Raw genomic sequence first — 21,546 nt, forward strand, 5'->3', positions numbered from 1 at the left:
GTGTTGAAAACACAATTCCACATGAAAGAAACACCATTTTTAAAAAAGATTTCTTAAAATACTGGAAGCACATATTTATCTCAGCATACTCCCCTGTTGATCACTCACTTTATCTAACTGAAGAGGAAAAAATAAGTACCTCAACACTTTGTAAGTGGTAGCAACCAATATTTTCTCAAAATAGTCACGCAGCAAGGGAAAGATGTATCTGCATCAAGATATAGCAGATAAACTATAGCTACTGGAGCAGTCTATGTAAGGACCACAGTGATTGCCAAATGAAGACTGAAAGGGGGAATACCACAGGTTGACACAAACCCATCACACACCTGAGCTTTGCAAATTCCACCGCTTCTCTACTTGCTTCCTAAAAGAATGAAAAATCCTTGTCTTGATCTATACAGCCCTCAAAGGCGACCTGAAAAGGAAAAAAATTGCGTTTGACCCTTTTTGGTTGGCTTGCTTTGCTAGTTTAAAATGCATGAAGAACGCCTTGAATAGAATGTTTTCCCTTATGCTTATTTATATACTTAACCATCAGTAAGAGAAAGCCCATTCTTACTGGAAGTTTTATTTGCCCTCTGAAAAATATTGCTTAAATGCTTTCTCAAGCCTTACCTGGAGGTATAGGGGCGAGAACCGTGCTAAATGCTCAGGTTCAGAAAAGAAGGTGTGCTAAACAAAAGCTGGCACCTTTAAAACCAAAAGTCAATTATCCCTTCAATTGTCTTCTGGCTGTCTGATTTCCTAGGCACCTGAATCCTACCAAGTTGCCTGCCATTAGCCACATGGCTTTCTAAAGCAGAGAGGATAAAAACGTATGTAACACATGGAAAGAAGGAATCACCAAAAACAAGTCAATAAAAACCCTACCCACCAAACCACAGTTTGGGGACTTCTCTACACGTATAAAGTTAAAAAGTAACAAAGGAGAAAAAACCCTTTCCTCTTTTCTTCTGAAGGTCACCTTTTAAATATTATTATGGTAGTAACAGAAAACCAAACGAGAATTGGGGTCATGTAGAAACTCAGGGACTACACAAGCATATACTTAGAAACGGTATAAGCTGCCAAGAGTTCACAGCTTAAAACAATGAGAAGATTGTTCTTTACACTCATATAAGTTTCTCTGATCCATCCTAGAAACTTATATTCCTCTCGAAAATGTAGATGCAGAGAAAAACTGCTTTTAGATAAATTGCTCAGATACAACTCAAGATTTAATGAATGCCAGGGGTGATACTGGTTAGTATTTTCAATAGGAAGCAGGGTGATGGGACACAATACACCTCCGTAGGGTTACTAATGACTCCAAACTGCAGACAGAGAGTGAGCTGGGTCACAGAAAGGCATTCCTGAACTGGCTGGAGAAATTATTTAAATAAGGATTCTGCAAGATCAACACGGACAATTACGGCACTCCCAAATTATGGAATCAACCCCAAGGGAGAGGGGAGGAGAGCACCTGGCTTCCATTGGGCTGCTGCGCCAGGGTGACAGGAGGAGACTCTCAGAGGGTCACCGAGGTCCTTGGGGCCTGGAAGTGGGGGTTTTTCAGTCTGAGGACAAGAAGCCTACCCAAGGGGTGACTGAAGATGAAGCCAGACCCTCTGCGGCAGTGCACAACTAATAGCAACAGATCAAGCAAAGAATTAGAGAGACAGCTTTTGCTTTGGTGTGGTGGTTTGACCTTGGCTGGCCACTAGGTACCCACCAGGCTGCTCTACCACTCCCCCTGCTCAACTGGACGGGGGAGTGAATATGGCGACAGGCTCGTGGGTCAAGGTAAGGACAGCGATATCACTCAGCAATTACTGTCACAGGCAAAACAGACTCAACTCAGGGAAATTAATTTAACTTATTACCAGTCAAATTGGAGTAGGATAATGAGAAATAAGAACAAATCTCAAAACACCTTCCCCCCACCCCTCCCTTCTTCCCAGGCTCAACTTCATTCCTAATTTCTCTACCTCCTCCCCCCAGGCAGTGCAGGGGGACGGGGAATGGGGGTTGTGGTCAGTTCATCACATGTTGCCTCTGCCACTCCTTCCTCCTCACACTCTTCCCCTGCTCCAGCATGGAGTCACTCCTATAGGAGACAGTCCTCCACAAACCTGTCCAATGTGGTTCCTTCCCATGGGCTGCAGTTCTTCATGAACCACTCCAGCATGGGTCCTTTCCATGGGGTGCAGTCCTTCAGGAACAGACTGCTCCAGCATGGGTCCCCCGTGGGGTCACAGTTCCTGCCTGAAAACCTGCTCCAGCGTGGGCTCCTCTCTCCTCGGGTTCACAGGTCCTGCCAGGAGCCTTCTCCAGCATGGGCTCTCCACAGGGTCACAGCCTCCTCCAGGCACATCCACCTGCTCCAGTGTGGGGTCCTCCATGGGCTGCAGGGGGACAACCTGAGTCACCATGGTCTTCTCCATGGGCTGCTGGGGAATCTCTGCTCTGGCACCTGGAGCGCCTCCTCCCCCTCCTTCTTCACTGACCTTGGTGTCTGCAGAGTTGTTTCTCTCACATATTCTCACTCCTTTCTCTTGGCTGCTCTTGCACAGCAGTTTTTACCCCTTCTTAAATATATTATCACAGAGGAATTACTGACATTGCTGATGGGCTCAGCTTTAGCCAGTGGCGGGTCTGTCTTGGAGCTGGCTGGAACTGGCTCTGTTCAACATGGGGACAGCTTCTGGCATCTTCTATCAGAAACAACCCCTACAGCCCCCCCGCTACCAAAACCTTGCCAGGCAAACCCACCACATTTGGAGAAGCAGTACTGCCAGGAAGAAGTGCTGGATTTCACCCTTAAGGTCCCTTCTAGCTGCTTCATTGAGTGTCCTTTTCAAAAGTGGGCAATAAACAACAACAAAACCCCCAACCAATAAACCAGCAAAAAAACCCAGTAAAAATGCTTTCCTCCTCTCCTATTTGGCCCTTTGGTGACCGCATCTGGACTCCTGTGTCCCCTCCTGGTCTCCCCAGTCAGAAAGACACTGATGAGTGTTGTGTGGGCCCAGCGCAGGGCCTTACGGATGGTGAGGGCTGGGGCACACGAGGGCAGGCTGAGGGAGCTGCCTCTGGTCTGCATCGAGAATGAAGGCTCAGGGGTGGACCTGACTGGTGACTTCAGCTGCCTGCTGGGAAGCTGTAGAGAAGAAGACGACTGACTCTTCTCAGAGGTGCTCTGTGGCAGAAGGATGAGTGGCACCAGATCCAGGAGAAATCCCAGCTAGACGAAACAAAAAGATTGTCACCATGAGGCTTCTCAAACAAAGCACAGGTGCCCAGAGGGACTGTGGAGCTGCTGTCCTTGGGGGTATCCAAACATGACTGAACAAAGCCCTGACAAACTGGATCCAACTGAGGCTGCTCTGAGCAGGAGCTTCGATATATGCACCCTGTTCAATAGACAAGTTTTGGAGGCATCTTTCAGGATGCTACTCTACAATCTCATCTACCTGACTTGAAGGAAAAAAAAGGATAAAAAAAAAGGAGGGGGGAAAAAAAAGAAAAAAAAAAAAAGGAATGCACCTTCTGCTCAGATAGCATTCACATCACAAGACCAAGCTGGGATTAATGAGGGGAACAGTTTGTGTTTGGGCTCAGATGAGACCAACTTTTCATAAAATACTGGCAGGATCTTACAACTACAAGAGTTTCAAGCTCGGTGGCTCAATCTTGTTTTAGACCCTCCTCGGATACTGCTGCCACTATCTTGTTGAACGGAGCCCAGGCACAGTGCTATAGTGCCACATCAGCACTGTCGGAGGCATCAGGAGCAACCTAATCTAAGTGTGAAGTTATATCGGTTTTCTAAGTTGTCTCTGCTCTGAACAAGGCACTGGACCAGCTGACCTCCAGCAGTCCCTTTCAACCGACATTATTCTGTGTGTTACCAGTTGTACAGGAATGAAAACAGCAGTTCTCACGCCGAGTTGTCTCCTGCCCTGCAAAGAAAGGCAGCTACCTCCTACAAGTTAGAAGCAGCAGGACAGTGCAAGCAATGCTGTCCGGTGGCAGAAGGGCAGACGGAGCTGTGGTAAGAAAGCTCTGCATTGGGATCTTGGGAAGTACAAGGTGATAGATGCTAACTTCAGAGCCCTGAGGGCACCGATAGGCCTTAATGGCCCTTACTAGCCCTATATGGGACCTCCAACCACATATCCTGTGGCATTCATGAAAGCCTTGCTGTCTCAGCCTGAGTCTACACAGAGCCATCTCAGAAGCATCCTGATATGTGCTGTGGTTTATCTGCAGTCCAGATAGACTACACATGAATAACGGAGAGCTATATGGACATCCTTCAAGACCATTATCTCAGGGCACACAACAGGAGGTGGAGGGCTGTCCCTGTGCCCAAGGGGCAGCCTTTGGGCAAGCAACATGGCGGGTGGGAGCGAGCCCCAGGAAAGGGGCCCTCAGCCCCCACGACCTTCCTCCTCCTCCCACATTTTGGCATCTTTCAGGCCACAGGCCCCCTACACCCAAACACACCATATTTGGCCACGTGCATTGGCCACAGTCACAGTCGCTGTCACAGTGACCTCCTTCTGTCACCAGCCACTTCGCCTTTTGTTCCAGCCCTATAAAATCAGGGGCTCCTGCAGCTGGCCCATAGTTTGCCGAGCTTCCAAGCCCTCAGATGCCATGGTATGAGGCCCAGGCATGGCAACCCACTGAAGAACAATGTGAAGCCCATGGGTGTCAATCCACCAAGGCATGGCATGTGGCCAATGGCTGCCAATCCACCAGACAACAGTGTGGAGCCCATGGAGGTGGATCCACCTCAAGACCAAGAAGAACCAATGGAAGTGGGTCCACCTGCCACAGGGATGACCTGGCACTACACCAGTGCACTACACCTGGCTCCCTCTGTGAGATTGTACAGACGTCGTTGCAGGAGTGCCTGGCCGGCTTCTGCCAGCAGCCCAGCATCCGCACCCAACATTAGCTGGGAGAAGACAAACTCCATGGACTTCCCGCAGGCTCACCTGCAACACCGCCCACCAATAAACAGTTCTTTCGTTGATTGTCAAAGGGTTGCGTGGGCCCTTCTTTCCCATCCCCCCACCACCGCCCCTTGTGAAGAGGTGCCATCTCTTCTGCACTGAGCCGGGAGGAGAGGGCCTGGCTTCCATTGAGCTGCTGCCTCCCCCACATGGCAAGGGACATCCTCATCAGCTGTCCTGCCTTTACACCCCACCCCCCTACTCCCACCTCCCAGTATGGTTAGTAACCTAATGAACTGACAAGGAGTTTATTTCGCTACAGCATTTTTTTTTTTAATCTGACAACTACTTCTAAGTTTCCATAAATGGCAAAGGCACACAAGACTTTTCCATAGGATTATGTTCTCTATGGAGAAATCTGTACTTGCACTGAAAGACAGTTTTTGTCGTCCACTAGCGGATGGGGTAGAGGCATTAATAATGATCTTAGAAGTGTAGGGAAATAAGACGACATCAGCTGAAAACAATTTCTGTCACATTCCTAGAGTACAGAAGTTCTCAAATACGCTACTAACATCTGGCTGATACCATGAATAGAGGAAACCTCCCTCTGAATTAAAAACCAAAAATGCTGCAACAGCTGCTCATACTGATACTGTTATAGATGTAAGCTAAGAAAAATATTTAAACATAAGCAGTATTTGGAAGAAAAAGGTTTTCTGTTCCTGTGATGCAAGAAAAGTACTAGCAGTATGCCAGCAATTTTCAGTATTTCACTAAGCAAGCTTCTTAAAATGTTCCATTAGAGATGAAGACTCTTGTACACTAAATTCAAAGCTGCTGACAGTAGCTTTGTTTTTTTCCTAGTTCACTTTTGTAAAGTCCTTACAAACAGTCCATGGTACCTTGTGGTCCGCAATTGCAGGCTGAAAAAGTACTCTAGTATGTAATAATCAGAAAGGAGCTCAAAAATCATAACTATTACATATATCTCAAATGCAACACAGATGTCTATATTTCATGCCTGTTTAGAGCACAAAAAACCTGAGGAACAGAGTAGTCCCTATTCCAGGAGTTCTGTTTTCTAGTCACAGTGCACCGAGGCCCAGATGCAGAACGTTTTCTTGGTGCTTTTCTAGAGGCAATAAGCAGTCAGGAAGAGAACCCTACCTGGCCACAGGAAAAGCACAGGATGACATCAAGTTAAAATGCTCAAGGCCTACAAAATAGCCATTTGAGGGAACCACAAAAAGTACAAGCAAGTCACATATGCAATCACCATGGTGTCAGAAATAATTTGAAAGCAAGAGAAAATTTTGCAATGCAATGTTTTACGTGAACCTCCATGAAACCAGTTCTTACTATTTCTAGTATGCAAACAGCCTCTGAACAGACGTATAAAAGAATGTGGCTGGGGGTACCTCCTACCACAGTTTCAGTACAGAACAGCTCCTGAAAGCTTTGGCCTTGTCAAAGCACTGGGGTTTGTGTTTTTGGTTTTTTTGTTTGTTTGTTTTGTGTGTGGGTTTGTTTTTTTTTTAATAAACTGATACATCAAATCAAGAAGTCTGACGTTCAGCATCCAGCTTCCACCACTACATGATGTAAGCAACCTCTTCAATGTAGTCACTAGTTTCAGGTGGCTCTTGCAAAAATCTCACTGTATGAAGTTCCCCGTCTTCCTTTTGCAATCAAGGACCCCTACAAATACTACTGTAAGTTATAAAATGTCGATGACTATTGCAAACATGCTTCTGTGCACTAGCAACGCTAGGCACTCATTTGTCCTGTGCCACCTCCGCAATTCACCCTCTCTCCCTAGAGACACCCCGACCACTGCTATCAAGAGACAGTAAAGTCCTTCATTGTTCACCTCCACAGTTGGACTGACTCAGCTCTAGCTTGCACTCCAGTGAAAGGTTCCCCTTTTCATGAAAAGATCCTCAAATGCTTCAGCTATTCTTATCTCCTGCCCTTCCAGAGTTCTTGATAAGACCAGCAACACGATTAACTTTAAATGAAGGAGGAGTACTTTTCTCCTGAGTCTTCTAAATCTATCAGTCAAACATCCCATCTGTGCTGAGGCTTGCTGTCCATTATTATTCTGTTGCAAACACTACTGTTCTTCTGAAGAATCCACTTCCATCTTTACTGGACACACTCTGCTGACCCTTGCATGCTTTTGTGAAACCACTCAAGTGCATGCACCTTTTTCCAGTGACCAAGTGTAGTATCAGCTCATCTTTGCATAGCATAAGAACGTTCAGTCACTGTTTTTTGTGGACTCCAGTTTTATTATCCCCATGCCTTTGTTTTTTCACCCCGCTTACTTCTGTTTCTAACCTTTAATACTTGAAACAATATGAATGTTCTATGGCATCCATTCTGAGAGCGCTAAGCCTCAACCATAAGAGTAATTTTTTGGCCAATTGTAACTACTGTACAGAGCAGAGCAAAAGCTAGTCTAAGCCTTTTAAGTGACATGTACTCAAAAACAGCCATTTGTGTCTTCATATGCACTGGAATTTTCCTGAGCACAAGCTCTGTAAGTGGAACTGCAACACTTCAAGCCACGCTTCACACCTCCAGGCTTTGGTAAGGCTCTGCGAGAGCAACACATCCCTATGTACTTACTGACCTTCAGAGAAGGTTTGTAAGCATGTAGGGAAAACCTACAGTACCCTCAGCAGTGACCATGAATTAAAACACAGTTTTGGCTAGCAGGAAGTGGTAAATAAAATTGTATTTGCAAAAAAGCCTAATTGTCTTAATTTTGTGATTTAGTTTAACTTAATTAAGGCTAACAGATGAATACAAGCAATTGGAGGCTAGTTTTTTCCAGAAAGGGCTCACTTAAGACTACAGCATAAAGTGTCAGTAGCATCGGTTAGGACTTCAGTTCATCACGAACAGAAATATATCTGTGTTGTCTTAAACTGAAATTTGTCATAAGGACATTTACAAAGAGACAAACTGCTAGGAGAGCATACACTGAACTCAAAAGTAAAAAGCTCTCAGTGACACCAAAGGCAGCAGAATTACACCTCTTTGTTCCTACAAGGGTCATAGAGCCCCAATTATTTGCAACTGCAACAAAGAGGTTCTGTTTAATTAAAAAATATTTCTTTCAAATGTATCTGTGGCATATGATTTCAGTTGGATTTAACACCACAGAAAGTCTAGAAGGATTTTTTAAAACAAACTGGTTTTAGCAAGAATAAAATTTTGCCTCCTACAGTTCAAAACAACATGAAAACTTATTTGCAGAAACTCCTTCCCATTCTGCCAAGATCTGCCCTTTGATCTTTATTTTGCAGAACATGTATCTTGTTTTCAGAACATACCTCGTAATTTTTATTCCAAACTAATTGCCAAGTTGCTTAAACAAACAGCTAGCTTTTAATGAAAGAAAAGTGTAATCTCCTAACAGGAAAAGGCTGCTACACAGCTCTTGCACCTGCCCATTTCATACTCCTGAAAATACATTTAGGATCATACCGCATATGGATTACTTTAAGACTTTTTTTTTAATGGCTTTTTACAGTAACTAAACATAAAATTATTATCATGTGTATTTCAAATCCTGTCATGGTAACATTTTAATTATGACCATGACTATTAAGACTGAAAGATAAAACCAAAAAAGAAAAATCCCAATTACAGTATTATTTCTGGACACAAAGCAGCATATCAGAATGCAACATAACCAAGCTATGGTGTTCATGAAAGCCTTGCCTGTCCCAGCCTGAGTCTCTGCACAGAGCCATCTCAGAAGCATCCTGATATGTGACATGGCTTATCTGTAGTCCAGATAGACTACACATGAATAATGGAGAGCTATATGGACATCCTTCAAGACCATTACCCTATCTTGATTCATATACATATGATAACTTACTTTGGCCCAAGGAATATTTTGCTTTGCAGACCTGAGGTGATAGAAGCAGAACTTATAATTGAACATGAACACAGATAATCACTACCACAGAAAACAATAGGACATACAAGATTACTCCCTTTCTTTTCTTGGCAGTGAAACTTCATATCCTGGAGCAAAGGGAAGCAAATCACAAAATTACATAAAACTTGCCCTGTGTAGCATAATTCTCATTAGATTTAGAATACAGATGATGAAAACTGATGCCACTCCAGATCAATTCTAGCAATAAAAAGCAAGTTACCTTTAATTTTGAAGCCTGTGCCCAAACACTCAAAAAATAAACTGAAAGGATTTGTAACAAACAGGCAACAAACCTGACTAAATCTCTAGAAGAAAACTAAGGAAACCACTTCAGCTTATGCTCTGACCATGCACAAAACCAAAAGAAAACAGCAAAAACTGTTTGCTGTCCCAGATAGACCGGAGACTTGACTGCTCTACACTTAGAAGAGAGGTGGAGAAGCATTACTGATAGACAGTATCACAACCACCTGCCCCGTACGGCTGCTTCTCAAGTCTGTGCCAGGGAAATGGTCTCCAGCTCTCCTGGAAACAGCAAGTGCTACTGGAAGACTAAAAACTGGAGATGCTCTGGGAATTCTTAGTGTTTTGGAGTCTCCCACCAAATGTTCACAGACTGCAATACAGCCTTGGGCAGCCGCAGCTGGAAGTAGTCCTTCATCAGGTGTTCTGCATTGCTGTGGAATCAGCCACATTGCCTTTGTCCGGTTGCTGGACTGGCATTTGTATCACTGCCACTATTAGTAACCGAAGCACTACAGGATATTGTTACCTGTACAGCTCTTGGGACCCTCCAGCTGTGACTGGTATTTGCTGTTCTGGGCTACAATCCACAGACACACATCCTGCAACAACCACAGTCCCAAAGAACTCATCATCCAGAGGAACAAGAGAGATTCAGGGAGGGGAAAGAGTTACAGATGAATTTCACAGTTTATTCATGGGTAAATGGGATGTTTCTACCAGAAGCAGGAAAGCAAACCTTTTGCATTATCAAAATATTTACCAGTCTCCCTTTCTCCCAACATTCAATGTATTGAATAATAAGGCTTTTCCCTATTTTGTTCTGCCTAACAAGCACTTGTTGTTACAGTATTAAGCCACACATGAGGAAAAAGACTCCTGGATATCACACTATGAGGCTAATTGACTGGTTTGAGTTGCTCATTTTCCCACATCTCTCACACCCTTAAGAAGTCATAGCAGTAATATCAAACGCAAGCAGCTGAAAAAACTCTTGATTTGAATGACAATGAGCCTTTAAAAGAAAATTCAGATGCAGCAGAGGCAGTCATGAAGCACCAAGTCCCTCCAAGGTTCTCACCCAATACCTGCTGAAACATCCAGGACTCTAGTTCATGATGTGTAGAGAAAACAAAGACATTCAGGTATTATTCTTTGTTGTCCAGCTTGCTTCACCCCCCACCCTCACACTGCATTGTTGAAAACCTATGTCGTGAAGCATACATGATCCCGACCATCCCAGAAAAACCTGGCCACAAGGCCACCTTCCATACAGGTAAGGATCTCAGTGACCAGATCAGTGGGTCCTGACACATTGCTGCTGGTCTGGGCAACACAGTTCTTGCCTCTTTTTTTTCCTTCTATTCTTGTACTTGGAACACTGCTTTCACAAAAGCCTATTTTAGTTTCTACACATCTCCTCCCTCCACTGTCTTCTCGCTTCTCACAGCAAATGAATCAAAACCCAATTCAGGAATCGGTCAATACTGAGAAGTTCAGATGAAAACACAGCTTGCCAGGACAATTCACTGCAGGTCGGTCCTGGCTCATCTCCCCAGGGAACCCTGGCCCCCATCATAGCCGTGGGCACCTGCAGGAGGCACGGGCTGTCCTCGCACAAAGGTCTTGCTGTACACACACTGTAAATCTAGTCCTTCCTTCTAGTGTCAGATACATTGGGTGTGTGCACACACACTCAAAATAGCTCAACTGGCTGCAGAGTGCAATATAGCTACCCAGCTGGGAAAGACTGTTCCATATGGACCTTCTTTAAGCCAAGGGGCCTTTGTGACAATACAGATCAGACATAAAGGACTTAGCGGATCACTGCAAGAGACGTATGTAAGAAAAGTGATATTTTAATTCTTTTGCTTCCATGCATTCCTAACTAAAGTTTCACACCTCAAGGATTATAGCAGCTCATTTGCAAAAAGGAAAAAAAAAAATTAAGATGCATCTTAAATCTTTTTCCCCTTCAATTACTCTATAATTATTCTTGTGATCAGAAACAAAATCGTGAGGGAAACTGAAGCGAATTCTAAGCTAGTCAACATGGGCAATCCTTCTGTTCTGAATTCCTGTAAAACAGGGGTGGACTGGAAGAGTATCCACGTTTTGCTATCACAGGACAGACAACTGGAACAAAGAATGCAACTGTAGAAATGGCGAGATCTATATCCTGAGAGAATCCTAGAGTATGTTGCAGCTCATAAGGAGCTGTAAACCACAGAAGCCCTTTTTCTTACAGTGATCTGGAATAAGAGGCAAAGAAAGGACGAGCCCAAACAGAAGATGAGTAAACGTTAGCTACCAGCAGCCTAAAATAAATGTCAAGTACCCAAACCAACCATAGAATATGTTGCACATGACCAGTTCCTGCAAATATCAATAAAATACTTCCCTCATGGCAACTCGACTTCGATAGTATGGTCTCACAAGAATTTACTATTGCTATTTCCAACCTTGACTACAGCTTTCAAGGCTTCCTGCTTTGCTAGAACACATCCACCATAGTAAAAGTAATTAAAAACCCAATAAGCTTTACATTTCTGCTAAACCATTGCAGAGAACTACGTAGGAGTGGCACTACTGCTGAAATCCTGTAACAATTAGCTGCACAAGAAATTATTTATTTGATTCTCATTTCCTTCCTTTACTCCTCCTTTCCCTCTCTTTCTCTTTTCCCACCCTTCCACAAACAGGAGGTACAAAAAAGCAGAGCAGGGTTTTTATTACAAAATGATGGAAATATTTGAAGGGCCTTAGAACGTTCCCAGACTCACTAGAGCTGTCCTACAGCAGTGGTTTCCAACCTTTTTTGATGGCGCAAAAAGTAAAGAAGTTTTTGAGCATGCACCTCCAATATATGCCTATTTATTTATAAATTATATACAAGTCCCACTGTACTACTATATTATGTACATTATAAAACATACACAAAAACAGAAATTAAAAAAGGATGAGAAGGATGAAAGAATCACCACTAGAACAGCTGCAGAGAACTAAGTCTCAGGAGTTTTGTTACTGAGTCTGGTAGAAAAAAGAGCTAGTCCGAAGCTATTATAACGCAACTACAGTAAGATACAGTTTTATTCCTCCCTATAACCTATAAATTGTAATCAGTCAAGGTGCTGAACATCAGCAGGCAATGTATCTGTGCCGCTTTTTAAATCTCACTTATGAATAAAAGTTTTCCACTAGATCAAGTTCTTCCACACACTAACAATACTTAACAACCCCTCTCCCCCTGAGTATTTTTACTTCTGGAGTTAATACCAGATAACTTAAAACACAACAGTACACACAGCTTTGCTTGAGAATAAACTACTAGATGATTGTCTACATCCTTCTATTCATGGATGTCTTCAAAGAGCACAAGATACAAACTGATGCAGAGTTCACTGAATAGGCTTTACAGTATTTTCTGCCTTACTGACATCTTGCCTTTCACAACTTTATGTTTTTTGATTGTATTGAAAAATTATTTTTTGGGGGTAGTAAGGTGTTCAAACAAAGTTTTTTTCTCTTTCAAAGCAGATAAGCTTTAATCGTGATTTTCTTTTCTCAGTCACAGCTATCAACACTGCTTGTCCCGCTCTTTGGCAAAGTTACAGGACTGCAAGAAACAGAGTGTACTCAAAAGCTGCTGGCCTTGGAGCACACAGAAGCAATCTCCACTATTCAAAGACTATTCTGTGCTCTCCTGTTTATAATGGTGGCTTAAAGATGTTCAGCACTTAACAATACATTATAAAGACAAAGGCTTAGAGCCTCAAGGAGTTTACACAAATTTAATCTCCCAGTCCTGCAATTGCCACTGTGTGGCTGGGCTGGCACTAAGCAGAAGCACATGGAGGCTATGCTTTAATTGCTATGCAAATGAAATGAGTGGGTCACAAGTTCAAAACAGATCAAGGAACACTGTTAAAGCATGGAACCTTTTTGCACAGGGTGCTGGGGAAGATAAAAGCTTGTGCCTTGAAGCTCTCTAAACTCTACTCTCTGCCCAGCTTGCACCAGACAAAAAAAAAACCCCAGCAAACCAAAACCTCAAATGAGAGCTTTCAGCCTTGCACTCCAGTGAAGGTGAAGAACTCTGCCCTCAACACTCCTTTTAATCCAGGAAACTATAACCCTACTACCAAAGCCCTGCAACCAATGCTAGCTTTTTTAGGCCCCCCAGAAGCTGTTCACAGCCCTTACCCCTCTTGTACCTGTAGATGCCATGATTTACTTCCCCCACTAATACAGAGGAAAGAAATAGCATACAAAGCTAGAACACTTGCGTATACAGGCACATTTTGCCCTGAACACCAGGGATAGAGCTATCTACGGAAAATACACATGGCTCACAACTCTGCTTCATCTTTCTTACCATTCAAAAGAGCCCTTCAGTTTTGCAAATATGCAAGAAAATGAGCATTCTCTGCTTCCTCAGCCATGTCTTTTCCTTCTGATCTGCCCGGTTTCTTGCTAGGAAAGGATGTTTTGCTCTCCCTTTCTGCTTCCCTTCTTTCAAAACGTTACAGAACTCCTTGCTAGGTAACTACTCCTAGCTATCAAGTTCCCAATTAGGTGATTTGACAATCAGTGACAATATAATCTGTTTTTCCTATTATGTGCAGGCTCTGCTCTATTAGCTGTGTCCTTATGATCAGATCCATCATAAAAGGACACACCATTTATGCAATATAAATTTTATCAGGAACACACACTAAACTTCCTAAAAACCCCAAACCCATTATGGACATACTTCATTCAAACATCATTTTCCAGTGATAAATACATATCCTTAAATTAACTGGGATATTAGGATAATGTTTAAATAGATAATACCAGTTTTCTCTTCCCCAAAAGCATAGATTCCCTTTCTCAATATCAAGTTGTTATAATATCTGGACAGGTTTCCTGTTTGTTGTTTGAAGTCATTGGTAAAGCACAGATAACAATGCAGCTGGAAAAAAAATGATCTTACCTATAATCACATTGACCCATGCTTGCTAGAGAATAAAGCTGAGAATTCCGAGATGATAAAGTTGGAACCTACTTTTCACAAGATATCAATATTGCAGCTACATTTTCCCGTTATTTTATTCTAATAGCACAGAATACATCTGTCTTCTGTTGCTTTATGGAAAAAACATTTACATACTGACCAGATAACCTAAAAGCAAACACTTATTTTCCAAGTCAGTATATTATCTATCCACAACACAGGTTGCTGTCATACTGATACCTCAGCATGTAAGGTGAACAGACAAAATAAAAGATTAAATATATAGCAATACAGTTTAATCACAAGATTGCAGTCTTTTAACCCTATTTTATTAGTATGTCTATCTACCTGCATCTGTAAATATGTTCCTTTCTTTTTTTGTTTTACCTGTACATGCTGGAAGTCATTGGAGAGAAGAGAGAAGGAAAATTTTTCTCTATTGCAAATGAAACTAAATCTACAGAGCAACATAATCTGTGCATGGAACAGCCAAAGATAGGAGTTACAAAAACCCCTTGCTTACAAGAGATTTAACCCATTTTTAATACCATGAGCCTAGTAAACATAAAGCACATTTTTCTTTACCTACAATTATTTTCACTTACGTGCGATCAAGTCACGTGCATATCACATAAAATAAAATGACACAACTCATTTAGAGGATTTGGCTTTATGTGCAAGAACCAAACATGATTATCAGTTGTTTCAGCAGTATATCCTCTAATGCCTACGTCTCTCCATGAAAGCGCACTAGTAATTCACTTATAATAGGCAACACAAACTACTGCAGAACATACAAATTAACTGAGGTTATACTTACTGTAACCTGGGAAGCATCCATGAATTGTAGGCCAAAGTAATCAGTTTCCACAAGGTCCAAATGATATACAATCTGGTCAAACAACTCCTGTCCCTTGGCATTTTTCTGTAACAGAAAAGAAAGTAGGTTTTTTTGTGGGTGGGTGTGAGTTGGTTTGTTTGGGTGGGTTTCTTTTTAAGTTCAAATGGGGGAGAGGAGATGCACAATGGAAAATAATATGTAAATAGTAATTCTATTTATTCTAAAGAACTGTATTGACATTTCTTTTTATTTTCTTCAAGAAAGATACAGTGACATGTTATTCCTGTTTGCAGCTATTCCAACAGCATCAGACTTCGCTCTTGAAGAAAACTTTCAACGTTCGCTGTAACTTAAAGTGTCGGAGAGAAAGGAAAGGCTTACGCCCTGTAAGTGTCCTAAGTCACAGAACCAACATTTTAAACCCCAGGAAGCCAAATTCTCCAGTAAAAGCTTGCTTGACACTCTGCCTGAAATCTGCTGGCTGTTTATTACATCTCAACTGCAGTCATGCAGTGCCATACCACTACTCAAACTGCAAAATAAATTCTGGACAGCTTGAATACTTGAAGAGCACTGTGAGGAAAATCAATGGGATTTGATAAGAATCTTTCAATAATGTTGCTAATTGCAATCACATTTACAGCCTTTAAATGGTGAAACAAAAAAGGAAAAAAAAAAAAATATCTATGATTCTTACTTGGCATGCCATCTGAAACACATAGGCATGGAAACAAAACTAACCCCAATCATGGGCTACAGGTACTAGTAGAAAAGTTAGCTGATCTTAAAGCTAGGCTGCATTGGCCTGTGTACTTGTTCTAAGGTTAAGCCAAGAATTTAGATACCCAGTGCTTCAACTTCAAACACCAGAAGAAGCAAAGCTTGGAGGTTACAGGTAGGTAGGAGGAAGAGGGAATAACAAACCAATTTTTCATGCAAATCCTGTTGTATTACTTTGGGAAGTAAGTTTTCAAGTTCCTGAGCAAAAAAACACCTTGGCTAAAATTAAATGAGATGATCATAAGTCTCAGTAAGAGACTGAAGCTACAGGTGTATTTTATACAGGAAAGTACAGATCTGGAACCAGTTTTGTGCCTGCTGTCCCTCATATACCTTTGAGGATTTTTTTTTTTATTTTTATTTTTTAAAGCTCTAACATATTAGGCGTTCCCACTTCATCCCAAAATGTAGCAAAATTCACTGATTTCAGCTGAAGGAGAGCTAAACAGCATTCAGTTCCTTTAGTCTGGCCTTCTGCACAAAAGCAGCATCAATCATAACATGCAGAACTCCTGTCCAGGATTCCAAGCTGTCTAAAATCTGTCTTCTCCAGCAAAAGACAAGATGAAGAATTTCATCTCTATTTTTCCAAGGTCAAGCAAGCTCAGGTGTAGGTAACAAATTTTCTTTAAGTTGAGTTTTTTGGGGTTTTGTTTGTTTGTTTTTTACTAAGAAAGCAGAAGCACAGAAATCAAATCTTACCAAATTTCAGGCATTAGGAGCTCCATTAAAGCAAGCTGCATAAAAACTTAAAACAAGCATTAAATTATCATCATTGTTGGGGGGGGGGGGGGGGGGGAGGGCAAGAGGTGAATAATAGACATTCTTAATCAAAGTTCAACATGCTACTGAAAGCAGATGAGAATACAACAGCTTCTTAAAGCAGTATTGCTAAGAAACCATCATCTTTAGATGTACAATAATTGCTATAAACCAAACAAAAAGTTTGCTAAAAAGTATCCAGAACATATTTTCTCATATGTAGTAAATTCAGCACTTGTTAAAAGAAGCCAAACCAAAGGACAACAGAATTTAAACTGATTCTGCTCAAATGAGGGAGGAGAAAACCCTCCAAAGCAATAAAAAAGAAATGGCAAGACAGGAGGAATTCACAAAACTAGGAAAAACTGATTCGATGCCCTATGATCACTCTATTCCTGGTTGCTTGCTTTATGGCATTAACTACCAGTATGTTTATCTTTGACTGCCACACACCCAATAGAAACCAGAGAGAGCACACTCCACCTTCTGTACCCAAATAGTAGTTAATGTTCAACATATGTGTTACACAGAGAATAGCTCTGTACTGCACGGCTAGACCATAAAATGCAGTATTACATACACAGCTTACAGGACATTATAACATTTAACTTGTCACTAAATGAGCTTTCCCAGCAACTCACACCATTTAGATGATAAAGCCGCTGCAGACAACAAATTGCTGACAAAAAACTTTCTTTGAGATGTTACACTAAAGGGGGAGATAAAAGTGAGTAACACCTTTCCTCTACTAACAGTAAATGATGACCTGCTCTCCCTTCCTCTGCCTCTTCACTGCCTGACAATCTAGGGAGTCAGATTGCAGACTGATAAGGTGGTACCTATGCATTGAATGAAATGGGTGGTATAGGCAAAATAGAGGGGGTTTTCTGCAGGAATTACATATGCCCACATGCATAAAAGTGGTCTCTAACGGAAAAAACGTCCATATTATGAGAAACTTCTGATTTTCATGGTCTTTTCCTCCTCCCCTCCTAGATAACACAGAAGCTAAAAAAATGCTTCCTCTATCAAAACCTGGTACCACATAAAGAATACAAAACTGATTTCATAGAAAAAAATTGTCATAGATCTAATCAGTTGGAATTTAACAAATCACACTTTCTCTACAGACCCTCAACTTGTGCATATTTTTGGAAGATACATGTAAAAAAAAAAAGGCAACCTTAAACTAGGAATATTTTACAGCCCTACCTTGCTAGACAGATGGTTCAGAACTGTCAGGTGTAAAAGACCTGCGTAACTTCCATCTCAAAAAAGGGAGTATATGGCAACAAACAATATATACATACTATTATATACAGTTACTACTTTGTTGTTATGAAAATTACTGTAATTGGGAACAGTGCTGTAAGGAAAGCTGCAAAACCTTTGTTTTTAAAAACCCAACAATTAAACCACTGCCAGTTTCTGCTGGAGTGTTCCTTGGAACCGAGGAGAACGTGTGAGCACTGTGAAACCTCACAGGCACACACTGGGGGAGCATTTCGGATGTCCAGCTTACAAACAAAACGACAGCCACAACCCAAGGTAAAACTGTGTGAGGCAGTCACTTGTGTTCCCTTTTGCCTCTTTGTCCTTGACGAAAGACAGAAAGACTGAATTACACTTGCAGGTTGGGAAGCTCCATGATAACGAGCAACTACTGGGAGAAAGGAAAAAAAAGAAAAGGTGTTTCTCATGTCAGTCAGCTCTGTCCTGCCTGACAGTCATGCCACTTTCCTCCACTCTGTATCCTGGAAGCCCTTCTCAAATAACTCCCCATCATATTTTCTTTGGGACCATGAATCATGGCATCAAAGAAAATTCTTACGTTTAATGAGGACTTATTGCTGGGTCCTCCTACAAGGACTCAAATCGGCATTGGAATAAAGCACCTTGTAGAGCCACAGTGACAGCTGCATGGCCCACATTTCAAGTAGGCTAAATTTTTAGCTGCCAAAGACTTCCAGTCTCAGGGAATCTATGGAAATTCCTGTCAGCTAAAACCTGACAAAACAAATATTAACTTATCTAATTAGAAACTCTTTCAGACTGGACACGTGAATAGGCAAAAAGTTTTAACATGCTTTTGGTGGGTATGAAGGAAAGGGCAAATTCATCAGCCAGGGACATTTTACACCAACTGGCTATGTCCAAACAGGCTGATCAGTGTTGATTTTAGCTATTCTAGAATTGTTTGAAAGGTTCTGCCCAAGGGCATGAAAAGGGGACACAGAAGCCAGAAAAGTCCCAGTTTAGTGCAGATACAGTGCAAGAATGCCATCCATCAGTCTCAGAGCACACAAAGCAAAGCTGGAGAGATTCTGTGCGCACCTTCGCCAAACTGAAGTGCAGTACGTAGCAACCAAGCACAGTGCATTACACGAACCCAAGTGGGGTGGCTGAAATTGTTCAGTCATACTAGAGAGTTCAGATTACAGCATTACAAATGAACTATTAACTGGTTTCAGAAATAGCTCAAGTTGTGCTTGGGAAAACAACCCGTCAAATAGGCAAGGAGTATATGAAATAGCCTACAAGTTGACAAAATGATAACAAAAAAAGGGAAAATAAATTACTGCCAAGAAAAAAGTCAAAGCCAATTAACTGTAATGTGTCCCAAACTGAATAGTGAGTAGTAGCAGAAATGAGTAGGTAGGGCACATTTAGTTTCTTTTTCTAAAGAAAGCACAGGATTATGTTTTCTGCAATACGTCAAATATTTTTGCAGAGTGGGCTGCTATGATCTCATGGTGACAGACACCAGGTTTTAGCTTCTACTAAGTTAGGAAGGGAGCATTTGTAGCTAGCAATCCTCTGCTCTGCAGGCCTGATACTGCTCTATTCCAATGGCATCAGCATTTCCTCTCCTTGGCATTTCCTGGAACAGGGTAGCTCAGTATGTTCTGCTCTGTCCTCTTATACCTGAACTGTTATTAACTCATTTTTCAAACCTACAACTAAGGCGTTATCTGCTGGCTGTATTGCTTACTAGTGAGAACTTGCTTTGCCGTTTAACAGTCCCTGGCAATGTTGTTTCCCAGCATTTCAGACATACTATGTGCTAAACATGCATAAAGCCATCTGGGCTTCTAATTAGTCTTGACTCCTGGTGCTCGTTATCATCTGTACTTTAACTTGCTTTCTTCTACATAGTCAAGCCCTCAGTTTCTCAAACACATTCACCTGTACTGAAAGAAAGCAGTATTTGCATAATTTTAAGCATAACAATGCAATTCCTTCTATATTCTTATAAAACTGTTCATTAGGTCTCTTGGGAAGAGCGTGGGACAGACACCACGCTCTGCACCCTCTAAGCTTAGTCACTGGGGGGTCTGTGAATACAGTGAATCCATCCTTTGGATCCTGACTCTTGCAGGCATGTCAGACTTGGCTCATAACTAAAAAGAGCTGCATATTATACAGCACAATTGCTATGATATCTAACAGCTTCAGCCAAGTACACAGCTGAGGCCATGACTGGGCTTGCAAAAGCTGCACTGAAAACCGTGCTATCCAGTCCAGCAATGCTGCTATAGTATTGTCAAAGACAGTAACATTTTTTCAAGTTCCAGTTTCCATGCTGCCATCTGGAGATGACACTCTGCAAAGGGCATGCTGCTCTCTGCAAACTAGCCATGACCTTGGTGCCTGTCCCATCCTCCTCCCAGGGGCCCTAATGAACAGGTTCATAAGAACATGGAGAGAGTTGCATTTTTGTGCTTAAAATGATGCAAATATTGCTTTCTTTCAATATACAATGAATTCAATGTTAAGACTAAAAGAAAAGCAAGTTACTTCTTAATACATCATATTTCAAATGGGGCTAACTAACTTGCTCAAGCTCCTTGAAGATATTAGGTTATTTTCTTACCAGTCAACCACAGAGTCAACTTTTCAGTTCTGGCTCCAAGCTCACTTAAAATGTCACTGTTCAAATGACCATTATGCCTCTCACCCTGTCATGGCAGTAACAGCAGCACTGCTTCAGAGCCTGCTACTGCATGCCAATTATGTTTAAATGTAGTACGGACCACAGAAACAAGCAGCATTCCTGAATGTGCTCAGAAGAAAATGCAACTGATGATGCATGTGAGCTTTTAGCTGAAGGAGAACAAAATTTATTCCAACCCCTTTGAGAAATTAGCTAAAAACAAGAGCCAAAATCACCTTAGAATCATAGAATCCTTTGGGTTGGAAAAGACCTCTAAGATTATCAAGTCCAACCGTTAACCTAGCACTGCCAAGTCCACCACTAAACCATGTCCCTAAGCACCACATCTACACGGCTTTTAAATACCTCCAGGGATGGTGACTCCACCACTTCCCTGGGCAGCCTGTTCCAATGCTTGACAACCCTTTTGGTGAAGAGATTTTTCCTAATATCCAGTCTAAACCTCCCCTGGCACAATTTGAGGCCATTTCCTCTCGTCCTATCACTAGTTACTTGGGAGAAGAGACCAACCCCCACCCCTCTACAACCTTCTTTCAGGTAGTTGTAGAGAGCAATAAGGTCTCGCCTCAGACTCCTTTCTCCAGGCTAAACAACCCCAGTTCCCTCAGCCGCTCCTCATAAGACTTGTGCTCCAGACCCTTCACCAGCTTCGTTGCCCTTCTCTGCACATGCTCCAGCACCTCAATGTCCCTCTTGTAGTGAGGGGCCCAAAACTGAACACAGTATTCAAGGTGTGGCCTCACCAGTGCCGAGTACAGGGGCACGATGACTTCCCTAGTCCTGCTGGCCACACTATTTCTGATACAAGCTAGGATGCCATTGGCCTTCTTGGCCACCTGGGCACACTGCTGGCTCATATTCAGGCAGCTATTGACCAACATCCTCAGATCCTTTTCCACTGGCCAGCTTTCCAGCCACTCTTCCCCAAGCTTGTAGCGTTGCATGGGGTTGCTGTGACCCAAGTGCAGGACCCAGCACTTGGCCTTGTTGAACCTCATACAATTGACCTCAGCCCATCGATCCAGCCTGTCCAGGTCCCTCTGCAGAGCCTTCCTAGCCTCA

General features: G+C 42.2%; 1 protein-coding gene across 2 annotated transcripts in view; it reads right to left on the reverse strand.

Annotated features, from left to right (window-relative positions):
• The window catches only part of EPB41L4B (erythrocyte membrane protein band 4.1 like 4B), a 182,997-nt gene that overhangs the window by 111,539 nt on the left and 49,912 nt on the right, over positions 1–21,546 (reverse strand). For both annotated transcript variants that reach the window (XM_075495662.1, XM_075495663.1), the window contains exon 2: positions 14,967–15,071. In XM_075495662.1, coding sequence (XP_075351777.1) covers positions 14,967–15,071 — 105 coding nt within the window. The remainder of the gene's footprint in view (positions 1–14,966; positions 15,072–21,546) is intronic.

Source organism: Mycteria americana, chromosome 2 (genome assembly GCF_035582795.1).
Source record: "Mycteria americana isolate JAX WOST 10 ecotype Jacksonville Zoo and Gardens chromosome 2, USCA_MyAme_1.0, whole genome shotgun sequence".
In the NCBI taxonomy this organism is placed as follows: domain Eukaryota; kingdom Metazoa; phylum Chordata; class Aves; order Ciconiiformes; family Ciconiidae; genus Mycteria; species Mycteria americana.